The sequence below is a fragment of the Sorex fumeus genome, unplaced genomic scaffold, assembly GCF_029834395.1.
Source record: "Sorex fumeus unplaced genomic scaffold, SorFum_2.1 ptg000013l, whole genome shotgun sequence".
NCBI lineage: Eukaryota > Metazoa > Chordata > Mammalia > Eulipotyphla > Soricidae > Sorex > Sorex fumeus.
This window is the reverse complement of record NW_026606070.1, coordinates 33,189,822-33,208,830: the sequence shown is the minus strand read 5'-3', so window position 1 is coordinate 33,208,830 and position 19,009 is coordinate 33,189,822. Positions and strand designations below refer to the sequence as shown.

General features: G+C 39.4%; 1 protein-coding gene across 1 annotated transcript in view; it reads left to right on the top strand.

Annotated features, from left to right (window-relative positions):
• The window catches only part of ATP10D (ATPase phospholipid transporting 10D (putative)), a 110,298-nt gene that overhangs the window by 56,849 nt on the left and 34,440 nt on the right, over window positions 1-19,009 (top strand). Inside the window, exons 10-13 of the mRNA XM_056111437.1 lie at window positions 5,430-5,668; window positions 11,186-11,374; window positions 14,735-15,335; window positions 15,904-16,010. Coding sequence (XP_055967412.1) covers window positions 5,430-5,668; window positions 11,186-11,374; window positions 14,735-15,335; window positions 15,904-16,010 — 1,136 coding nt within the window. The remainder of the gene's footprint in view (window positions 1-5,429; window positions 5,669-11,185; window positions 11,375-14,734; window positions 15,336-15,903; window positions 16,011-19,009) is intronic.

Sequence of the window (19,009 nt, the reverse complement as noted above, 5' to 3'; positions counted from 1 at the left end):
TGGATAATTACGCATATCAGTATGAAAATAATTCTCTGAATCTTATACACAAGTTTTGAAAAATTCTTACTAAGTCTAGAGGTATCACCCCGGTAACTTTGTTCTCTGAATCACATTGCAAATTTCCTGGTTCATTTACTTGGAGCTTCACAAAGTTATTAAAATCCATATTACCTGAATTGCACTGTTGTAACTCATTGAGCAAGTTTGTCCTGCAGTAATAGTTGAGCTCTTTGACATTATACTAATTACATGGTTGCCTGATTACAGATTTCCCTAATGATGATTAGGAGACATTCCTAAATTGTAACCTCCCTACTTATAGATATTTTATAGACTCTGTTTTTTAAAAGACATAGCATTAATACATTTCTTTAGGATCTCAAGGACTTATCAACCTCAGCCCTGCTACCATTTGGAGCTGAATTATTTTTTGCTTTTGGGTACTGAAAGAGAATGCTTTTAAAAGGAATATGTTTAGGAAAGCTTTGGATTTATAGAGCAGTTGCACAGATCTTATAATATGTTATAATACATATGCTAGGATATTTGGAAGCAACATTGTCTTCTGTTCACTGAGTTAGGAAGACTTAATTTGAAATGTTCTTCTAATCTCAACTTGACGTTTGGCTATGATCAAAGTACTTAATATCATTAGATCTCAGTCTCCTTTACTGCAGAGTGGAGCAATGAGAGGACAGAGCCATCATACAGTGGGTAAGGTGCTTGCTTTGCATGTGGACAATCCAAGTTAAATCCCCAGCACCTCACATTGTCCCCAAAGCTCTGTCAAAAGTGACTCATAGAGCCAGGAGTAAGCCCTGAGCACAGGAAACAAACAAAAACACCCAAAGTGGAATAATAGCTTTAATCCAATCGCTTTATTTTTATGCTTTTAAAAAAAGTAATATATGTAACTGCTGAGACTGAAGCCATCATCGAAGCCCTAGCCAAACAGGATGGTCAAACTCAGTACAGGATCCTCCATGAGCTGTATTGTGGATTCACTACCAGGATCTCACCATTCTACAAGGAAGTGATCATCAACATAAAGAGAGGGGTTTGGTAGGGCGATACCATTTCACTGAAACTCTTCAGTGCCACCCTTGAGAATGTCATGCGACGACTGGAATGGGAAGGAATGGGAGTGAAGATAGATGGTCAGCAACATCATCTCCACTTCGCAGATTACATCGTTCTGATAACACCAAACATTAGCCAAGCAGCACAAATGCTGGCCAACTTCAACCGTGAGCATGGAAAGGTCGGACTGCAGCTGAATCCCACGAAGACAACGTTTATGAAAAATGAACTAGTTCCTGACATTCCATTTGCTCTCAATAAAATGAACATCTCCGAATGCAGCAGTTATGTGTACCTAGGTCGAGAACTCAACATGAAGAATAACCTGGCACCTGAGCTGCGCAGGAGGAAGAGAGCAGTGTGGAAGGCCTTCCAGAGTGTCGAAGAAATAGCTAAGAGGATGAAGAACCTATGTCTATGGGAACATCTCTTTGACTCCACCGTTTTCCCTGCACAAACATACATCTCAGAGACCTGGGCCCTACAAAAACAGGATGAGAATGCTATTCAGGTCTCCCAAAGAGGAATCGAAAGAGCTATGCTTTGAGTATCATGCTTCACTCAAGTGAGAAAAGGAATCCAAAGTTCTGACCTCTGTCAATGATCAAGAATCAGGGATGCTGTCTCGTTTGCCAAGGTGTTGAAAATCAGATGGGCTGGACACGTAATGCGATTTGAAGACGACCACTGGACTAGAGCTGTTAAGGACTGGATTCCACGTGATGTCAAAAGAATGTGTGGCTGCCCACCTCTGAGATGGTCAGACTTCTTCATCAAGACCTTGAACAAACGGTTTGAGGCTCTCCATGTTCCTAGATCGAGCAGATGTCATTGGGCTACACTAGCGTGTGACAGGGACAAGTGGAGACATTACTGGCGCCTGCTCGAGCAAATTGATGAGTAACGGGATATCAAATGATCAAGTGATGAAACTGCTGATATAAATCTTTATATATAAAAGACCTAGCCAGGTGCTTAATGTAAAGGAGGTGCCCAGTAAATATTCTGGCCCTATTCCACAACTTATTCTCCTGTGGCTATATATAGAGACAATATACATGAGGACCCAGATCACAGATTGATACGCACAGAATTTAAGTAATTTGTATCACTTTTGTAAAATGGAGAAAATTATTGCTTTTATTTATCTCCAAAATAGAAATATTAATGTTGTGCACCTCAGAGAGTTGTTATGATAATGAGACAAATGTCTGGCACATAATAACAATATTTGTAAGCCATTAAGTTCCAATGAGGGGTGTGAATAAGAACTGGTAGAATTACAGAAATTATTATTGAGGAAAGGCTTTGAAGTAAAACTTTAAAGATGTTCAAGGTTTGTGCAAGCAAAAAAGGAAGAGAATATGTCTTTTAAGCAAGGTTACAAGTGAGAATAGAAATGTTCAGAATGTGTTGGGTTTGGGAGCTGAGAGAATACAAGACTTAGTTGGAGGACTTGTAGAACTACAAAATTGGAAAAGATCTGGAAACTATTGAATCTAAGTTATTCATTCTGCTAATAAGAAAAAAGAAGCACAGAAAAATTAAGCAACTTCTTTAAATCCACTTATTTTTGAAGAGCTGGTTCTAAAACTGCGAATCATCACCTCTTATCTTCTTGTCTTTAAAAACACCAAAAAAAGGGATTTGGGAATTAATAGGATATGCAAAAGATAAATCTTATATAATCTACAAAAAGAGAAAATATTATTTTTATAGATTAACTTGCCCAAAGCTACTCATTTATCTGGTAACTTAACTTTGTCTAAATACAGATAACTAGAAAGCCAATGAGTGGACTCTGTTTCCGTCACTGACCATAATGGTAAGGAAATAGAGCTTCTGTTGGAGAAATGGTCATGTATAATTCTTTTTAAGACACTGTGATTTACAAAGTTATCTGTAGTTGGGTTATTGGCATGCTGTGTTACGTCACCATTTCCATCACCAGTGTCAGCTTCCCTTTAGTGGTGCCTACAGGTTTCCACCTCCACCCCCATCCCCAGCCTACCTCTTTGACAGACACATTATTCACATTTGGTTGTTGTGGTTTGGATCTCCTGCTTTCATCGGATCTCTTGCAGTTTGGAGATAATAGTTCTACCACTCCTCTATACCACTGATATACCCTATGTCTTTGACCCCTGCCCCTTTTCTTTTCCATCTGCCTTTTTCTTTTACCCTCGATCTCTTCTTCTCTCTTCTCCCTATGCTCTGGGGTCAAGCATGATCTAGCATCTTTACTATATTGCATTCTCCTGTGTAGTTATATACCACAGATTAGTAAAAAATACTTTGCAAATATCTTTTAAAGGAGTGCTATGATATAGACTGTTTGAAAAGCTACTTGGGGTTAAATAGTCATAATCTTGAAGCTTGGGTGCAAAAAACCTTACAGCCAGAGCGAGTAACTGATAGATCCCTCAATTGAAATGAATGTGGCAACCTTCAAAGTGAAAGAAAAAGGCCATGGAGGCTGGATTTTCAGTTGAAATGTTGAAGAGGAAGAAGGTGTGAAGGTCAGAAGGAATTAGATCATTGAGTTGTGAAAGCCAGTACAGAGAGTTGAGGTTTTATTATAATTGTGAAGCCACCAAAGAATTTTTCACATGGAATGATCTGATCTCCCTTATCTTTTAGGAAGATCACTCTAGCTACTATTTGAGGAAAGAATTGCAGAGGGGAAAGGAGATAAGTTATGAGACTATTGAACTGGTCCATTTGAGAGATGATGGTGTTTTGGACTAAGGTAATGAAGATGGAGACAAGTAAAGACACTTGGGATACATTTTTGATGAATGATGGCCTATTGTTAGTGCTATTTTGAATATAGGGGGTGATGAAGAAGGGAGAAATAAAGGAGAATTCTGAATTTGTGGCATAAGTAAGCAAATAGAAAGCCGGGTGTCATTTCCAAAGATGTAAAAAAAAATAGCACTATAGCACTGTCCTCCCATTGTTCATCAATTTGCTCGAGCAGGCACCAGTAACGTTTCACAACAAATTGTGAGACTTGTTGTTACTGTTTTTGGCATATTGAATACGTCACGGGTAGCTTACCAGGGTTTTCCATGTGGGTGAGATACTCTTGGTAGCTTGCTGGGCTCTCCGAGAGGAGCAGAGGAATCAAACCCAAGGTCAGCCATATGCAAGACAAATAAATGCCCTCCCGCAATTTGAAGATGAAGAAGAGAGTTCAAATTCATCCTCTAAAATCTAAGAAACTATTGTTTATTATGTTACAATCAGCCATTGCTTTGCGCTCTTGGAATATTGTATTAGCAATACAAAATTCTCTGTCCATTTTTCATATATACTATTGGATGATTTTTAAAAATTTTGAAATAAATATAATGGTGTGTAAATGGTGGTAGTGATGGGGTAGAACTTTGTAGAAGTGCAATTATATATGAGAAGTTCTCCACTGACAAGGGAATTTAATAAGTGACTTGAGCAAGGCCAAGTAGTGAATTGTGGATATATCTTCTAGAAGAACCTCCTAGATCCTAACTAGAGAATCAGATAATGAGTCTAGATTCCAATTAAGATCAGAGTCGAAGGTAAAGGTTTGGTGTCATGTGCACGGAGATGATATTTCAAAGATGGGATTAGGTGATATCACCAAGGAAAAGCATATAGATGGAGAAAGAGAGGCTCTCTGGCAGCTATCCTGCATTTGAGGGCTGAGAAGAGAAAATAGAAGAAACTACTTAAGAGCAGCCTTTGAAGCAGGAGGAAGAACAGAAACACATAGTGTCAGAGAAACTAAAAGAACGAGCTTTATCAAGGCAAGAATGGTTAACTCTGTTGGATATTGGTAAGTTCAAATAATATGTGGTTAGACACTATCTTTGATTCTGGTGAGATGGAGTTCCTTGGCAACCTTGGCAAGACTAGTTTTGATGGAGAGATGGCGACAGAAAGCTATGAGATGAGGTGAGATGGGTATAAGTACAAAGGCGAGAGTTGCAAGAACAAAGGAGGAGAACAAAGGAGGAGAACAAAGAAGTCAGATGCAGATGCTAGTGAAGGTTTTGTTGTTTGATAACTGATCCTTAGTAGTCTCTAGCAGGAGGAAGAAAGGTAGAGAGGTTGCATAACACAGTTGCGGATCAGTTGATAGACTTATGAAGGAAGAATGAGTGGTTCCTATCTGACTGCATCTGCGTTTCTCAATAAAGTAAGTTTGTTCACTCAGAGTTTTGGAAGAGAGAACTTTGAAGGTTAGGTTTGAAAGGGGAGGAGTCAGTGTGAAATAGCTACTTATGCCAATGCTTGACAACTTGACATTCAACTTGCAAGTGTTTTATCTCCAATAATGATCCAGTGTCATCTTTCTTCTGCAGCCAAGAGGTTAGAGTCCTATCAGGAAGCTGCATCTGAAGATGAGGACTTGGCAGACACTTCAAGTGGCTCCTTCAGCAACATGGGAAAAGCGAAGGCTTCAAGCTGCAAGATGGTTCAGAATGGGCCCCTGGGAAGTAAATCCTCCAATTATCTTGCTGGGAGCTGTTTTGCTCTAGGAAGTGGAGATGGATCCAGTGAAGTGCCGCATTCCAGACAGGCTGCTTTTAGTAGCCCCATGGTAAGTATGTATGTGTGCCTTGGATCTTGCACATCAAGGATGAGGGAAAGAGCAGCCTTATAATTATGACAGAGCTGAACCTGTTGTCTTTTCTGTGGGAAGAGATTGCATTATTACAGCTCAGTGTCACACAGAACTTCAAGGAGGAAAAAGCTATATCACCACTTCCTAATTTTGGAGATAATTCAGTGTTTAAAAGATAGTAAATTATTTCAAGGGTAGAGGGGAAGGCCAGATCATATTTCTGGTCACAGGGATCATGTCTGAGTTGGCAAAAGGCTGTGTTGGATTAAGGATCATGACTCACTCTTAGAAATTGCAAGCCTTTCTAGAATTATCTCTGAGATAGTGTGTCTTAAGTAATAGGGAAATTCAAGAGCCATTTGGCACCCTCCAAGATTTTTTTGTTGTTTCCTTTTTCGGCCACCCCCAGTGTTGTTTAGAACTATTCGCTCTCAGCTCAGTGCTCTGAAGTCACTACAGGCAGATCTTAAGAGACTTTGTGGTGCCAGGGATTGAATTTAGGCCACCTTCATGCAAAGCATGTCCCCAGCCCCTTGAACTATCTGTCCAGAGCCATAGATTATTATTATTTTACAAATGTGTCTTTAATCTTCCTCCAAATCTCACAAATCAGTATTTTCTTTTGTAATCCTAGTCCCCAGAGCAGCAGTTTCTAAAATTTCCCATTTACAACTCAGTCAGGTATGAGGGTCTTAAGTCAGGAGGAAGTGTTGACAACCTTTGACCAAGCCCATTTTACTGCAAAAATAACACTAGAAGACTATTTGGAAGATGAAAAATGACGTTTTCTGGGAGCTGGACTGACAGTACAGCAGGTAGGGCATTTTCCTTGCACACAGCCAACCTCAGTTTGATCCTGAGCATCCCATATAGTCCCCAAGCCCTGTCAGGAGTAATTCCTGAGTGCAGAGCAGTGATCCCCTGAGCATCACCAGGTGTGACCCAAAAAAGAAAAAAAAAAAAAGAAGTAGCCTGTATAACTGTATGAAAAGAATTAGAAATAAAATGTTTGTTGCCATGTTTAAAATTGCTTCTGGCAAGCTTCAGTTTCCTGCTCTGGCTTCCACATCCCATTAACTTTTATGATTTACTGAAATGAGGATTCCCCAGCCAGGAGACTGTTAACTGTTGCTCCCTCTAAAATAGAATACAGATTGGCAACACATTTCAGGGATAAAGGCTGTAGCCTTACAGCCTTGCATATGGTCAATCTTCAGCACCCGACATAGTCCCCTGAGCCCTGCCAGGAGTTATCTCTAAACAGAAGCCAGGATTAAAACCTGAGAGCTACCAGGTATGGCCCCTAAACTAAAGTAAAATAAAATTATAAAACGGAATGGATAGAAACTGGGGAGATAGAACAGGGATTGGGGTAAGTGGAGGGTGTGAGTGCCTTGCTTATGCAACGCTCCAATTTTGATACCCAACATCCTTGGCCTGAGCAGCTTTGTATTGACAAGTCCTGTGTTGAACTGTTTGATTCAGGTAGCCAAGTACCACTGAGAGTATCGTCCAGGACCCCTGAGCACTGCATGGGAGGCCCCAAAATGAATAGAATGTGTGCATAAGGAGAACAAATAAACTTCTCTGTTATTGTAGCGATGTTGTCTGAGCAAATGTCTCATTGGCCCTGGGAAAGCTTTTTCTCCTCTCAACCCCCCAGTCTCTCAAACTCTGGAAACTTCTTGTTTATTTGACTGTAGGTTAGTTTGGGGTCATTTGTTTGCTGCAACCAGAATGTGAGTTATGTACAAATCAGGATCCTGTATTGCCCCTGAATCCTTCTTTCTTTAAGAGGTACCTGACACCATAACTCTGCAATAAATATTTATGGAATTGATGAAATAATTAATGGTTTAATGAAAGATAATGAAATAATAATACTGAGGTATAAAATGAATAAAACAGCGACCCTGTCCTTCTATTTTTATTCTAGATAAGTCATGTACACAGAAATAAGTAAGCTTGTTTTAAGAACTTGTTTTAAAGATGTGCTTTAAGGATTAACTTACTTTAATGAGACAAAGTAATGTAGACAGATGCTCCAAGTTTTCAGCTTCATTTTGATATGTATTTTTCCCCTTAATCTTCTTTTGGGATCTCTTTCATATATAGTTTTAGGATGGTTTTATCATCTTGAATGGACCTGCCTCTTTGAATTTTTGTCACATTTATTTTGATCATACATTTTATAAACAGCTCTAGAGATAGAGCCCTGCCTCTACCTTCTGTATTTTTTGGTCACAGACAAGGACCTCAGATATATAGTCATCAGATTACCATCAAGTGATTCCCCAAATGGTCTATTTTGGGTTTACTTACACCGATGGCATTGAAAACTTTTTTATAGAAGTAACATGCTTTACAATAGTATATCTTTCATGCTTTTGGTGTATAAATTCATTCCATCTTTATCATCACCAGACCTGCTAAACCTTCTACTATTGTCCTGATAGCACTTCTAGTCCATCCCATCTTTCCTTCCAATCATCTCCCCCATACTCACACACTGCTTGGGAACCTCAGTTCTTTTGTCAGAATCCAAAGATTTGCTTTCAATCAGTAGCATTTATCATGAAAGAGGATAAACCTTTGATCATTATAGGTTGATTTTAGAAGGCAATAAAAGCCTTATGTTACGAAGCCAGTTATTAGCCAGTCTAAAGTCTGGTTAAGGTCTAAGGTCTCGAATTCTATCACAAATGTATTTCTTAGAATAAATGTTTCCAAAAATTGAAATTGGGAAGACCTCCTTCTTGGCAATTCCCAGCACCCATTAACTCTGAGAAGTGCTACAGCCAGGAAACCTATTTAACTTAAATATTTCTTAAACTGATTTCAGCACCAAATCTTTATCTTTTTTGGATTAATATATTTCAACATTCTGAGGATGACTCAGGAAATATTACTTCAATCCAGTGAAACTCGAAAGACCAGACAACAGTGTAATCATAGGCCTTGACTGCTATTCAACAAGTTTCAAAACTTTTCCATTGTGATCTAAGCCCTGAGTGAGGAAGAAATTTTTTAGATTTGAAGCTCATGTCTTCTGACTGGAAAGGAAGTCCTGAAAAAAGTCATTATTCTCTGGATATGTCAGGGTCCAGCACAAGTGCCCAGTCAGCATTGCTTTACCTGTGAGGTTCATGAGGAAATGTGACTGACCTCCACAGCCAGCAAGTAGCAAGTGCCTGCAAATCCCACTGAACCCTGAGATTCAAATGTTGCTAAGTATCACAGGACAGACACTGTGGATGCATTATTTTAAAATGTTTTTATTAGTGAATCACCGTGAGGTACTGTTACATACTTACAGATATTTGCGTTTGCGTTTCAGTCATACAATGCTCAAGTACTCATCCCTCCACCAGTGCTCATTCTCCACCACCAATGATCTCAGTATCCCTCCCCCCGCCCCTCCCCATCCCCTCTGTGGTAGGGCATTCCCTTTTGTTCTCTTTCCTTTTGGATGGGCTGGAGTGATAGCACAGCAAGTAGGGCATTTGACTTGCACCCAGCTGACCCTGGTTCCATTCCTCCACCCCTCTCGAAGAGCCCGGCAAGCTACTGCGAGTATTTCACCCGCACGGCAAAGCCTGGCGAGTTTCCCATGATGTATTCAATATGCCAAACCCAATAACAACAAGTCTCACAATGGAGACATTACTGTGCCCGCTCGAGCAAATTGACGAACAACAGGAGGACAGTGCAGTGCAGTGCTACAGTGCTCCTTTTGGGTATTGTGGCTTGCGATAGAGGTATTGAGTGGCCATCATGTTCCATCTACAGTTTATTTTTGGCAGCTCCCAACCCGAGCAGGTCCTCCCAGCACTCTTTACTTGGTGTTCTCTTCTCTGTCTGAGCTGCCTTTTTCTCCAGCATGTGAGGCCGGCTTCCAAGTCATAGGGCAAGCCTCCTGGTCCTTATCTCGACTATTCTTGGGTGTTAGTCTTCTATTCTGTTACTTTATATTCCGTGGATGCATTTAGATGGAAAACTGAGAATGCTTCGTGACTGTGGGTCTCTCAGATCTTTAAAGCCCTTTATAAGACTGGTCAACTACCCCTTGTCATTGGAGAAGGAAAAGAAACCATCCTGTATTCAGTTCCTATTGTACTGGTCTCACCACATTCATGGTCTCCTTTATGTAGTACAGTTCCCCTGTGAGATGGATGTTGCTTTTACCATTAGCAGGAAGAGGAAAATGAAATATGCAGAGAGTTAGGAAACCTGCCTGAGGTGATGCATGCCACAGCAGGTGTGAGTCCTGAGCCCAAACCCACATGATTCCTGCCCATGCTCTTTCATAATGAAACCTATGCTAATTCTCACCTAATTCCCAAGCACTAAAACGGAAGCTGTGGTCTACTGAGCCTAAAGAACACAAAGTTCCATCCTATTTTACCCTGTCACAGTAATCACCTTGCCGACCTGCCTTTAGTCAATAAATGTTGCCAACCAACATGATCAGAGCTTCTTCTTCTTTTGTGAAACTTAATTCAAAGTAGATCGTTCCTCTTTCAACTCATCTAAATGAGTTGATCGAATCTGGGACTCCCACATGCAAAGCATGCATTCCAACCCCTTAAACTATAACCCAGGTCCAAAATGATGTTTTTGGATTTTTTCTCAGTAACACACCTATTTGCCAATTTGAGTACATTTTTAAAAGAACAACACAAAGCTCAGAGCATAGTTGCCAAATATATTTAATGATCAAAATCTCTTGGAAGAAAACTCAATAGATCTTGTAGAATACTACTAGGACACAAAGTCATTAACACAACTCGGGTAGACTCTGTTAGTCTGCTTATAACAATTTTTGCTTTGGTGACTTCATTTTTTACAATAGTTGTGACTTGAGCTATAAAGTTTTTGGTTAAAAATAGCATGCTATGATTGGAACCCTAACTTTAAAAAGAGATGATACACTTTAGTCATTCTTGGATGGATCTATGCCTGAGATAGATTCTAGATACCATAAAATACAGTATTGGCATTGTGTATTAGAAAATAAGAAAATACTCATCTTGCTAGACTTTTGTGATAGGTATTATTTCCATTTCCTGTTTAGCTTTATAGTTCAAGTTATTTCCATTGATACTGTGTATTTTGGTTTTTTTTTGGGGGGAGGGGTGGTCACACCTGGCAATGCTCAGGGTTTATCCTGGCTCTGCACTCAGGAGTTACTCCTGACGGTGCTCAGGGGACTAAATGGCATGCTGGGAATTGAACCCGGGTCAGCTGCGTGCAAGGCAAACGCCCTACCCGCTGTGCTGTCTCTCCAGCCCCCAATACTGTGTATTTTTGATTTGTCATTTTATTTTTTTCTTTAATTTCTCTATTCTGATTTTTCATGACATCATATATATTGTTTTTTTGAATAGTAAGGTTTACCATTTCATGTTATGTAGATGCAACTATAGAAATGACTCATTTTAACAAATTTTTAGATTCTTGTTTTAGTAATACTTTGTCTTATTGGCTCTTCAGGAAACTGATGTGGTTGCAGACACCAGACTCTTGCACAAATTTAGTCAGATTACACCTCAGCTCTTTACCTCAGCAGATGGAAGTGTTCCAAACCCACCACTAGAAATGTTGTATATTATTGACTTCTTTATTGCATTGGCAATTTGCAACACAGTAGTGGTTTCTGCACCTAACCAACCGCGACAGAAGGTAAGATCACAAATGCAAGTAGTTCTAGAATAGAGCTTTAATTTCAGTGCACTTATATGGTTTGCATATGTGAATAATTGTTGCTAATATTTATACATCACTTAAGATGTTCCAGGAGATTTACTTGTACTGCTATGTTTAACTTAGGAGCAACCTAACGTGTTTATGCTTACTCTATTATTCTCCATTTTACACACAAGGTCACACAACTTGTCATGGTTACTAGATTGGTTTGTGGGAGGTGGAATTTGAACTCTAGAATTGTGACTCAGTGCATTATTTTGCCTCTGAATGAATGAAAATAACAGCTATTGCCGACTGCAAGGTGTTCTTTTATCTTGGTTTCCTTATCAGATTGCAACTATTTTAGATGTCTGAGACTTCCAAAACCATATGAACTATGTTAGGAGAACTATGACTTATTAAACTCATCATCATATACAGTAATAATTGATCTTTTTCATGTATCAGTTGTATAGTTTGAACATAATAAATCTAAAATACAGTACATCTATTTTATACTAAGTTTATATAGTTGTCACACGAGTTGGATTTTAAGTTTATTTGTAGCTTAGAATTTGTGGACAATTTATTTTCAAATAGGAAAGAAAATCTTGTTTTAGAGACCACTTGCTGTGCTAGTTTCCTCGTTTACAACTATTTCTCCTTTTGCGTACATTCACGTAAAATTCTATTTGCAGCACAATCCAATTAAAATTTTATTTTCTATCAGATCATTTTGGCAGCAGCAGAGGTGATCAGTTTTAACATAAAAATAATTTACTTCCAATTAAACTTTCATTTTTATCAAAAACTGTATTTTTCATAAGATTTCAATTAGAAAATTGCTCTTTGAAAACTGATTATGTAGTTAGGGAATAAACCGTTGAGTTCTTTTTTACTCTCACTATATTACAATTTTCCTCATAAAGCTATTTTCAAAGTATGCATATTGGGTATATTTCATATAAGAAATATTATTGTCCATGGTGATTCAATAAAAAAGGAAAGAAATATTATTGTTTTATCCCCAATGAATATAGTATTTTCTGGCCTGAAAAAAGTTCTGAAGGCATGCAAGAATTTGAGTTTCATATTTCAAGATAATGACTGAAAGGCTGTGAATTCAGTGCCAATCCAGTGTCAGATGTAATACAGGAACCTCATCTGTGAATGAGTTTCACTCCACATCTGAGTTGCTGATAAGTTTAAAAATTGACTGCCCAAATCCTTTACACTAGCATAAAATTTAAAAATTTAGAGGAATTTTTTAGTTCCTTGTGTATTTTCAAATGAAAAAAAAATAGGTTCCTATGGTGCTTCATATTTAGTGTTAAATTCTAAGTTTAATCAAGGATAAAAGTTCAGAACTAGAAGAAATCAGACTATCAAGAAAAAGTTCTGTTAAAATTAGAAAAATTCAAATTCATGTTATGATAACTACTGATAATGCTTCTTGTAAAAAATTAACTTACTTGTTTTAAAAAATAAAGTTATAATAAAAATCTTTAATAAAATATGAAAAATGAAAATTATACTTTGATGTAAATTCAAGTCCTTTTGATTTATTTTATTCCAGTGATTTATATATTACTTTTGTTTATTTACTGTAATTTGACTTTGTGTTGTATTATGATTTCATGTGTCCTTATATTTTTTGTACTACTTTTAATATTTCTAGTATTGCCCGATAGTCTTTATAAAATTTATTTTGAAAGTATAATCAAACATTTCAGGATATTGCTAGCTTGATATAATTTAACATTTAATTTGTTTAAAATTGCTATTTCCAGGATACAAATAATTAAAGTCATGTATTTTTTGTATTCTTAATTATTATTGCCTTAGGAAAAAATTGTTAAAAGTTTGCCCCCGCTAGGCATTTCTCTTTTAATGTGTTTTGCTTTCAGTCATCAAACTTCTTCTAAAATGATTGTAGAAATTTTAATGTCTTTGGCAAGGCATATCTTTTTCCTGTTTACAATTTTTACTTGTAGTAATATTTTCTGTTGCAGTCCTACGTATGAAGCAGGATGCTGTTCAAGGTAGTGAGAGCTCTTTTAAAAAATAAGAGCTTAAAATTCAATTATTTTAAGCACTATGTTTTTTTTTAAATTTTTATTAGTGAAACACCATGAAGTACAGCTGTAGACTTAGAAATTTTCATGCTTGGATTTCAGTTATACAATGATCGAGTACCCATCTCTCCACCAGTCCCCATTCTCCACCACCAATGATCCCAGTATCCCTCTCACCCCCTCCACCTCATCCTCGCCCCCCCCCACTGCCTCTGTGGCAGGGCATTCCCTTTTGCCCTCTCTTTTCTTTAGGGTGTTGTGGTTTGCAATAGAGGCATTGAGTGGCCATTGTGTTCGGTCTATAATCTATTTTCAGCACGTACCTCCGATCCCGAGCAGATCCTTCAAAGACCCTTTACTTGGTGTTCCCTTCTCTACCTGAGCTGCTTTTCCCTCCCAGCATGTAAGCACCATGGTTTACAACACAGTTACTGGTTGAGTTTCATGGATACATACTTCTAGCAGACTGTCCATTTTCCCCCCACCCCCACCCCCATGATCCCAGTGACCTTCCTCCATCCTACTCCCTAGCCCCCAAGTCGAGTTCTCTAGACTAGTTGTCAGGTTCTATTGCCTTTGGGTATTGTTATTCCCTTTCTCTGTCTCTTTATATTCCACTTAGAGAGATCATTCTCTATCTGTCCCTCTCCTAACTTCACTGGGCATGATGGTCTCTAGATCCATTCACCTGGCAGCAACATAGTAGCACTGTCATAGCACTGTCTTCTGGTTGTTCATCAGTTTGCTCGAGCAGGCACCAGTAACATCTCCATTGTGAGACTTGTTACTGTTTTTGGCATATGAATATGCCCCGGGGAGCTTGCCAGCCTCTGCTATGGGGGTGGGATACTCTTGATAGCTTGCCGGGCTCTCCAAGAGGGACGGAGGAATCGGACCCTGGTCAGCTGCGTGCAAGGCAAACACCCTACCCACTGTGCTATCACTCCAGCCTTGGCGGTAACATACATCCTTTTATCTTTTCTTCACACTGAATAGTACTTCTTGATGTCTATGTGCCATCGATTCTTTCTCTAGTCTTCTGCTCTTGAACGCTTGGATTGTTTCCAGATTTTAACTGTTGTGATTATAGTTGCAGTGAACACGTTGCTGCAAATGTCTTTTCTGAATAGAATTTTGGTGCCCTTGGGATGGATGCCAAAGAACTGGAATTACTGGGTCATAGGAAAGCGATATTGTGCCTACTCTTCTCCCAGTTTGACTTTAACATTACCAACTCCTTTTTGACAGTATGATGGAGCGCTTTCTAAATGTTCTTTTCTAGGTTGGCCTCTCCTCACTGGGCGGAATGCCCATTAAGTCTTTGGAAGAGATTAAAAACCTTTTCCAGAGATTGTCTGCCCGAAGGTCAAGTTCACCGTCTCTTGTCTGTGGCAAAGAGCCTTCCTTTGGGATCCCAAACCCCTTTGTGAGCAGACTGTCCTTCTTCAGTCGGGTGAAGCTGGCTTCTCCCCTGGAAGAAGCCCCCCAGAAGAGTGAGACCCCCGAGGACTCAGCATGCTGTCCTGCAGAGGCAGAGAATCAAGACAGTGATGCAGGCGTCACTTCTCCCCAGGGGGAGTCCCTTCCAGAGCAGCCCTGGGCCTCTGGTCTATGCTACGAGGCTGAGAGCCCAGACGAGGCAGCCCTGGTCTATGCCGCCAGGGCGTACCAGTGCTCTTTAAGGTCCCGGACACCAGAGCAGGTCACGGTGGACTTCGCTGCTCTGGGACCATTAACATTTCAACTCCTCCACATCTTGCCCTTCGACTCAGTGAGAAAAAGAATGTCCGTTGTGGTCCGACACCCCCTCTCCAACCAAGTTGTGGTTTATACCAAGGGGGCGGACTCTGTCATCATGGAACTTCTCTCCGTCGCCAGTCCAGGTGGGTATTGATTTCTCTATTAGGTCTTGGAGCCAAGGTCCCTCTGCTTGGTTTCATAGAAGGGACACGTCTGTACTTCGGGAGTCCATCACGTTTGGCAAAGTAAGGCAAGCTGCTTACAATTTAGCGAGAAAATATTTAAGTTTGGGAACTGAGTTCAAACCAGATCTCTGTTATTAGTTTTACCATGACAATATTACCTAACTATACATTTCCTAAGTCTTTAATACCCGAAGATTATAGAGCCTCCATTATGGGTTCTTTGGACATTTAATGTTATAGTATATGCAGTGTTTTTGGAGCCTTTGGCCTGGCTCACACCATGATTGACAGCTAAAATACCTGTTTTTATTAATGGTACTTGAACTGTATTTGCATTAAGTTCTTGTTCCTTTCCCCAGAGAACAAGGGGAAGATTTATTCTGAGGACTTCCTTTTGTAAAGGCTCATTTGGGATTCAGAACCGCAAGGTCTTTTGTTTTGTGGATTAGGCCATTATTGTTTTTAAAAATATGTCTATAAATAGGGCCAATGAGTGGAAGTGCTTGTGTTTTGTTAATTATTTCAGATGGAGCAAATCTGGAAAAACAACAGATGATAATAAGGGAGAAAACCCAGAAACACTTAGATGACTACGCCAAACAAGGCCTACGCACTTTATGTATAGCAAAGAAGGTAAGCCTCTTCCTGCCCACATTCTTTGTTTAACCATCATTTAATGGAAATTCGCATGTATCAAATCCTAATGCAATCATCCAGGAAAGCCCCTGAGCCACACTCTTCCTTTCCATTATTCCTTGAGGCCATATTTTGTGGTTGGAAGAGTTTATTTTGGCAGAAAGATACTTAAGGGTACTCTTCTCTAAATTGGCATCTAGTCATATATCTACAAGTGCCTTTGTAGGTAAATAACTGCTGAGCAGGAGGCAAACTGGGGACATTGGTGGTGAGAAATGTCCACTGGGGAAGGGATGGGTATGACTGTATGACTGAACCCCAATCATGAGTAATCTTGTAACTGTATATTTCACAGTGATTCCATTTTTTTTAAAAAAAAAATCCCTGGATCTTACTTTCTTTTCCTGAGCACTTTATAAAGATGTTTTGGAAAGAATGAGGTCAGAGGCTAGCTTTACTTTTTCCCCTATAAGTTCTTGATACTTTTTCTCTTACATGCTCATAAATCTTCTTCAGGTCAATTTGCAAAATATCTCAGCGTTCATTAATGTCAGTTCAGAATAGTTCTGGGACATAGGGCATCTTTTCAAAAATAGAATTAAATAATTAATAATTAAATAATAAAAGTGAAGACAGAGCTCTAAGAAATGATTTGAGGGATGTCCCCCTTTCCTGGGACAGGGGACAAATAGGAGAACCAGAGACGAGGTCTGTTAGTGTTTTTGTGCCATTTATCCAATGGCTTGGGCTCCAGCATTGTCAAGTCACCCTGCTTAACTGCTGTGAAGCTGTGTGGGTTTCCTGTGCCTCTTATACTTCTCCCTTCATTCCCCCCCTTTTTTTGTTTGTTCATTTTGTTTTGTTTTGCTTTTTGGACCATAACCAACACTGCTCCTGGATCACTCTTGCCCTGCTCAAAGGATCATGTGGGATGCTGGGGTTTAACTCTGATCTGCTGCATCAAGACTGGCACTCTACCCACTGTATTATCACTCCGGCCCCCAACCCCCAGTGCTCCAGTAATGGCTACAACCACAACCCGATGGTCTACAGGGAACCTATGTTTCTTCCTTCAATGCAGTCTCAATTATCAGACTAAGATAGGCAAGAGAAGGGCAGGAGGTCTGCTTAGGGTAAAGAGAACCCTAGGACTAGTTCAGGGATGTGCTTTGGAGGAGAAGAAGGCATTAGCTTAGAAAAAATAGAAAAACATAACAGAGACTTTGCGAGACACTGTAACACCGGCAATAAAGAGCTGGCATCCCAAAATAGGGAAAAGATTGGAGTGGAAGCAGGAAGCTCCTCTCCTTGCCCTCCTGTTTCCGCGCCCCTCGCTTCCTCTGGTTCCCTGGCTCTGCGACCTGGTTAATTTTTGTTTTAGAAGTCATTGCTTCTAACTTAATGCCTGCATTATGACTTACAGTACTATTGCTGATAGGGTTTCATACATAAAATTTTATCACCTTTCAGCACTACCTTCTCCTGCCAGTTGAACACTTGCCCCTCAAAACATATATTATATTAAAACAATATATAAAAATATATAAATATATGAAATCATATTATATATACATGTATATATCTATATACATATATGTATATATGCATATATATATTTCACCCTTCCTAGAGGCAGACTATTGGTTGGGGGGCAAATGGGGCCCAAGGGGAATTGGTGTAGGGAAGTGGACGCTGATGAAGGTATTAGTGTTAAAATACTGTATGCCCGACACCCAGTCTTGAATAACTGTAATTTCACAGAGATTAAGAAAAAAGAAATTAATATCTGTGCCCACCTTTCATTTTTGACTCGAGTAGAGAAGATAGGGATGTACTGTAGTAGATCACAGATTCCCAAATGTAATTTGGGAATCTCTTTTTTCAGCTCTTTTTTCAAGAAAATAAATAAATGAATAGATAAACAAATAGATAACTCAGTGCGTCCATCCCTGAAATCTACTTTCTTAAGTGAACAAACAGGAAGGGGCCCCCAAGGACTGACACCCAAGGCTGAATGGATTGTTCCAGTCCTCCCCACAAGGTGGCGGTATCTCCCACTTGATACATCGAGATTTAAGTGATGCATCAAGATTTAAGCGCCTGTGTGTTGGTAATGATTCTTCAGTGATTTCCAAGTCATTCCTAGTTCCTGGAACAACCTGAATTTATGCCCAGGATCCCTTACTTATTTTCCAAATTTCAATTCTTGGGCGCTACTTTAAGACAAATGGTTGTCTATAGTAGCCCGTTAGGCACTTTGTCAATCACCTTCTCAGTGAAGATTCAACAGCTTGGTTTCCTCTCCAGGAATTTCACTAAAATTTTGTCTGAGGCATTGGTTTCTTACTTTACCCACAGGGCCCATCTCTGTCTTTTTAAAATAGCTAATACCATAAACCAGTCAGTACTGGGCCAGCATTGTGATTCAGCTATAAAGTATTTGAAGCCCTGGATTCAATTTCTAGCACTGCAAAAGAAAAAAAAGTGTGTCAGCTCAAAAGAGAAATGCTGCTAGTATCTATCTACATTGTACCTCAAAGTAACGGACCCTGACAGGACTTCTTTCTTTCTTCCTTTCTTTCTTTCTTTCTTCCTTCCTTCCTTCCTTCCTTCCTTCCTTCCTTCCTTTCTTTCTTTCTTTCTTTCTTTCTTTCTTTCTTTAATTTTATTGGATCAACATGAGATAGTTAACAAGCTTTCTTGTTTGGATTACAATCAAACAATGATCAAACACCAGTCCCTCTACCAGTGCACACTCCTCACCACCAATATTCCGGTATACCCCCCATTTCCCACCCTCCCTCTGCCTCCATGGCAGACATGATTTCCCATAATCTCTCTCTACTTTTGGGCATTATGGTTTGCAATACAGACCCTGATAGGTTATCATGTTTGGTCCTTTATCTATTTTCTGCGCACATCTCCCATAGCGACCGATTCCTCCAGCCATCTTTTTCTTAGTGATCCTTTCTCGATTTCAGCTGCCTTCTCCCCTT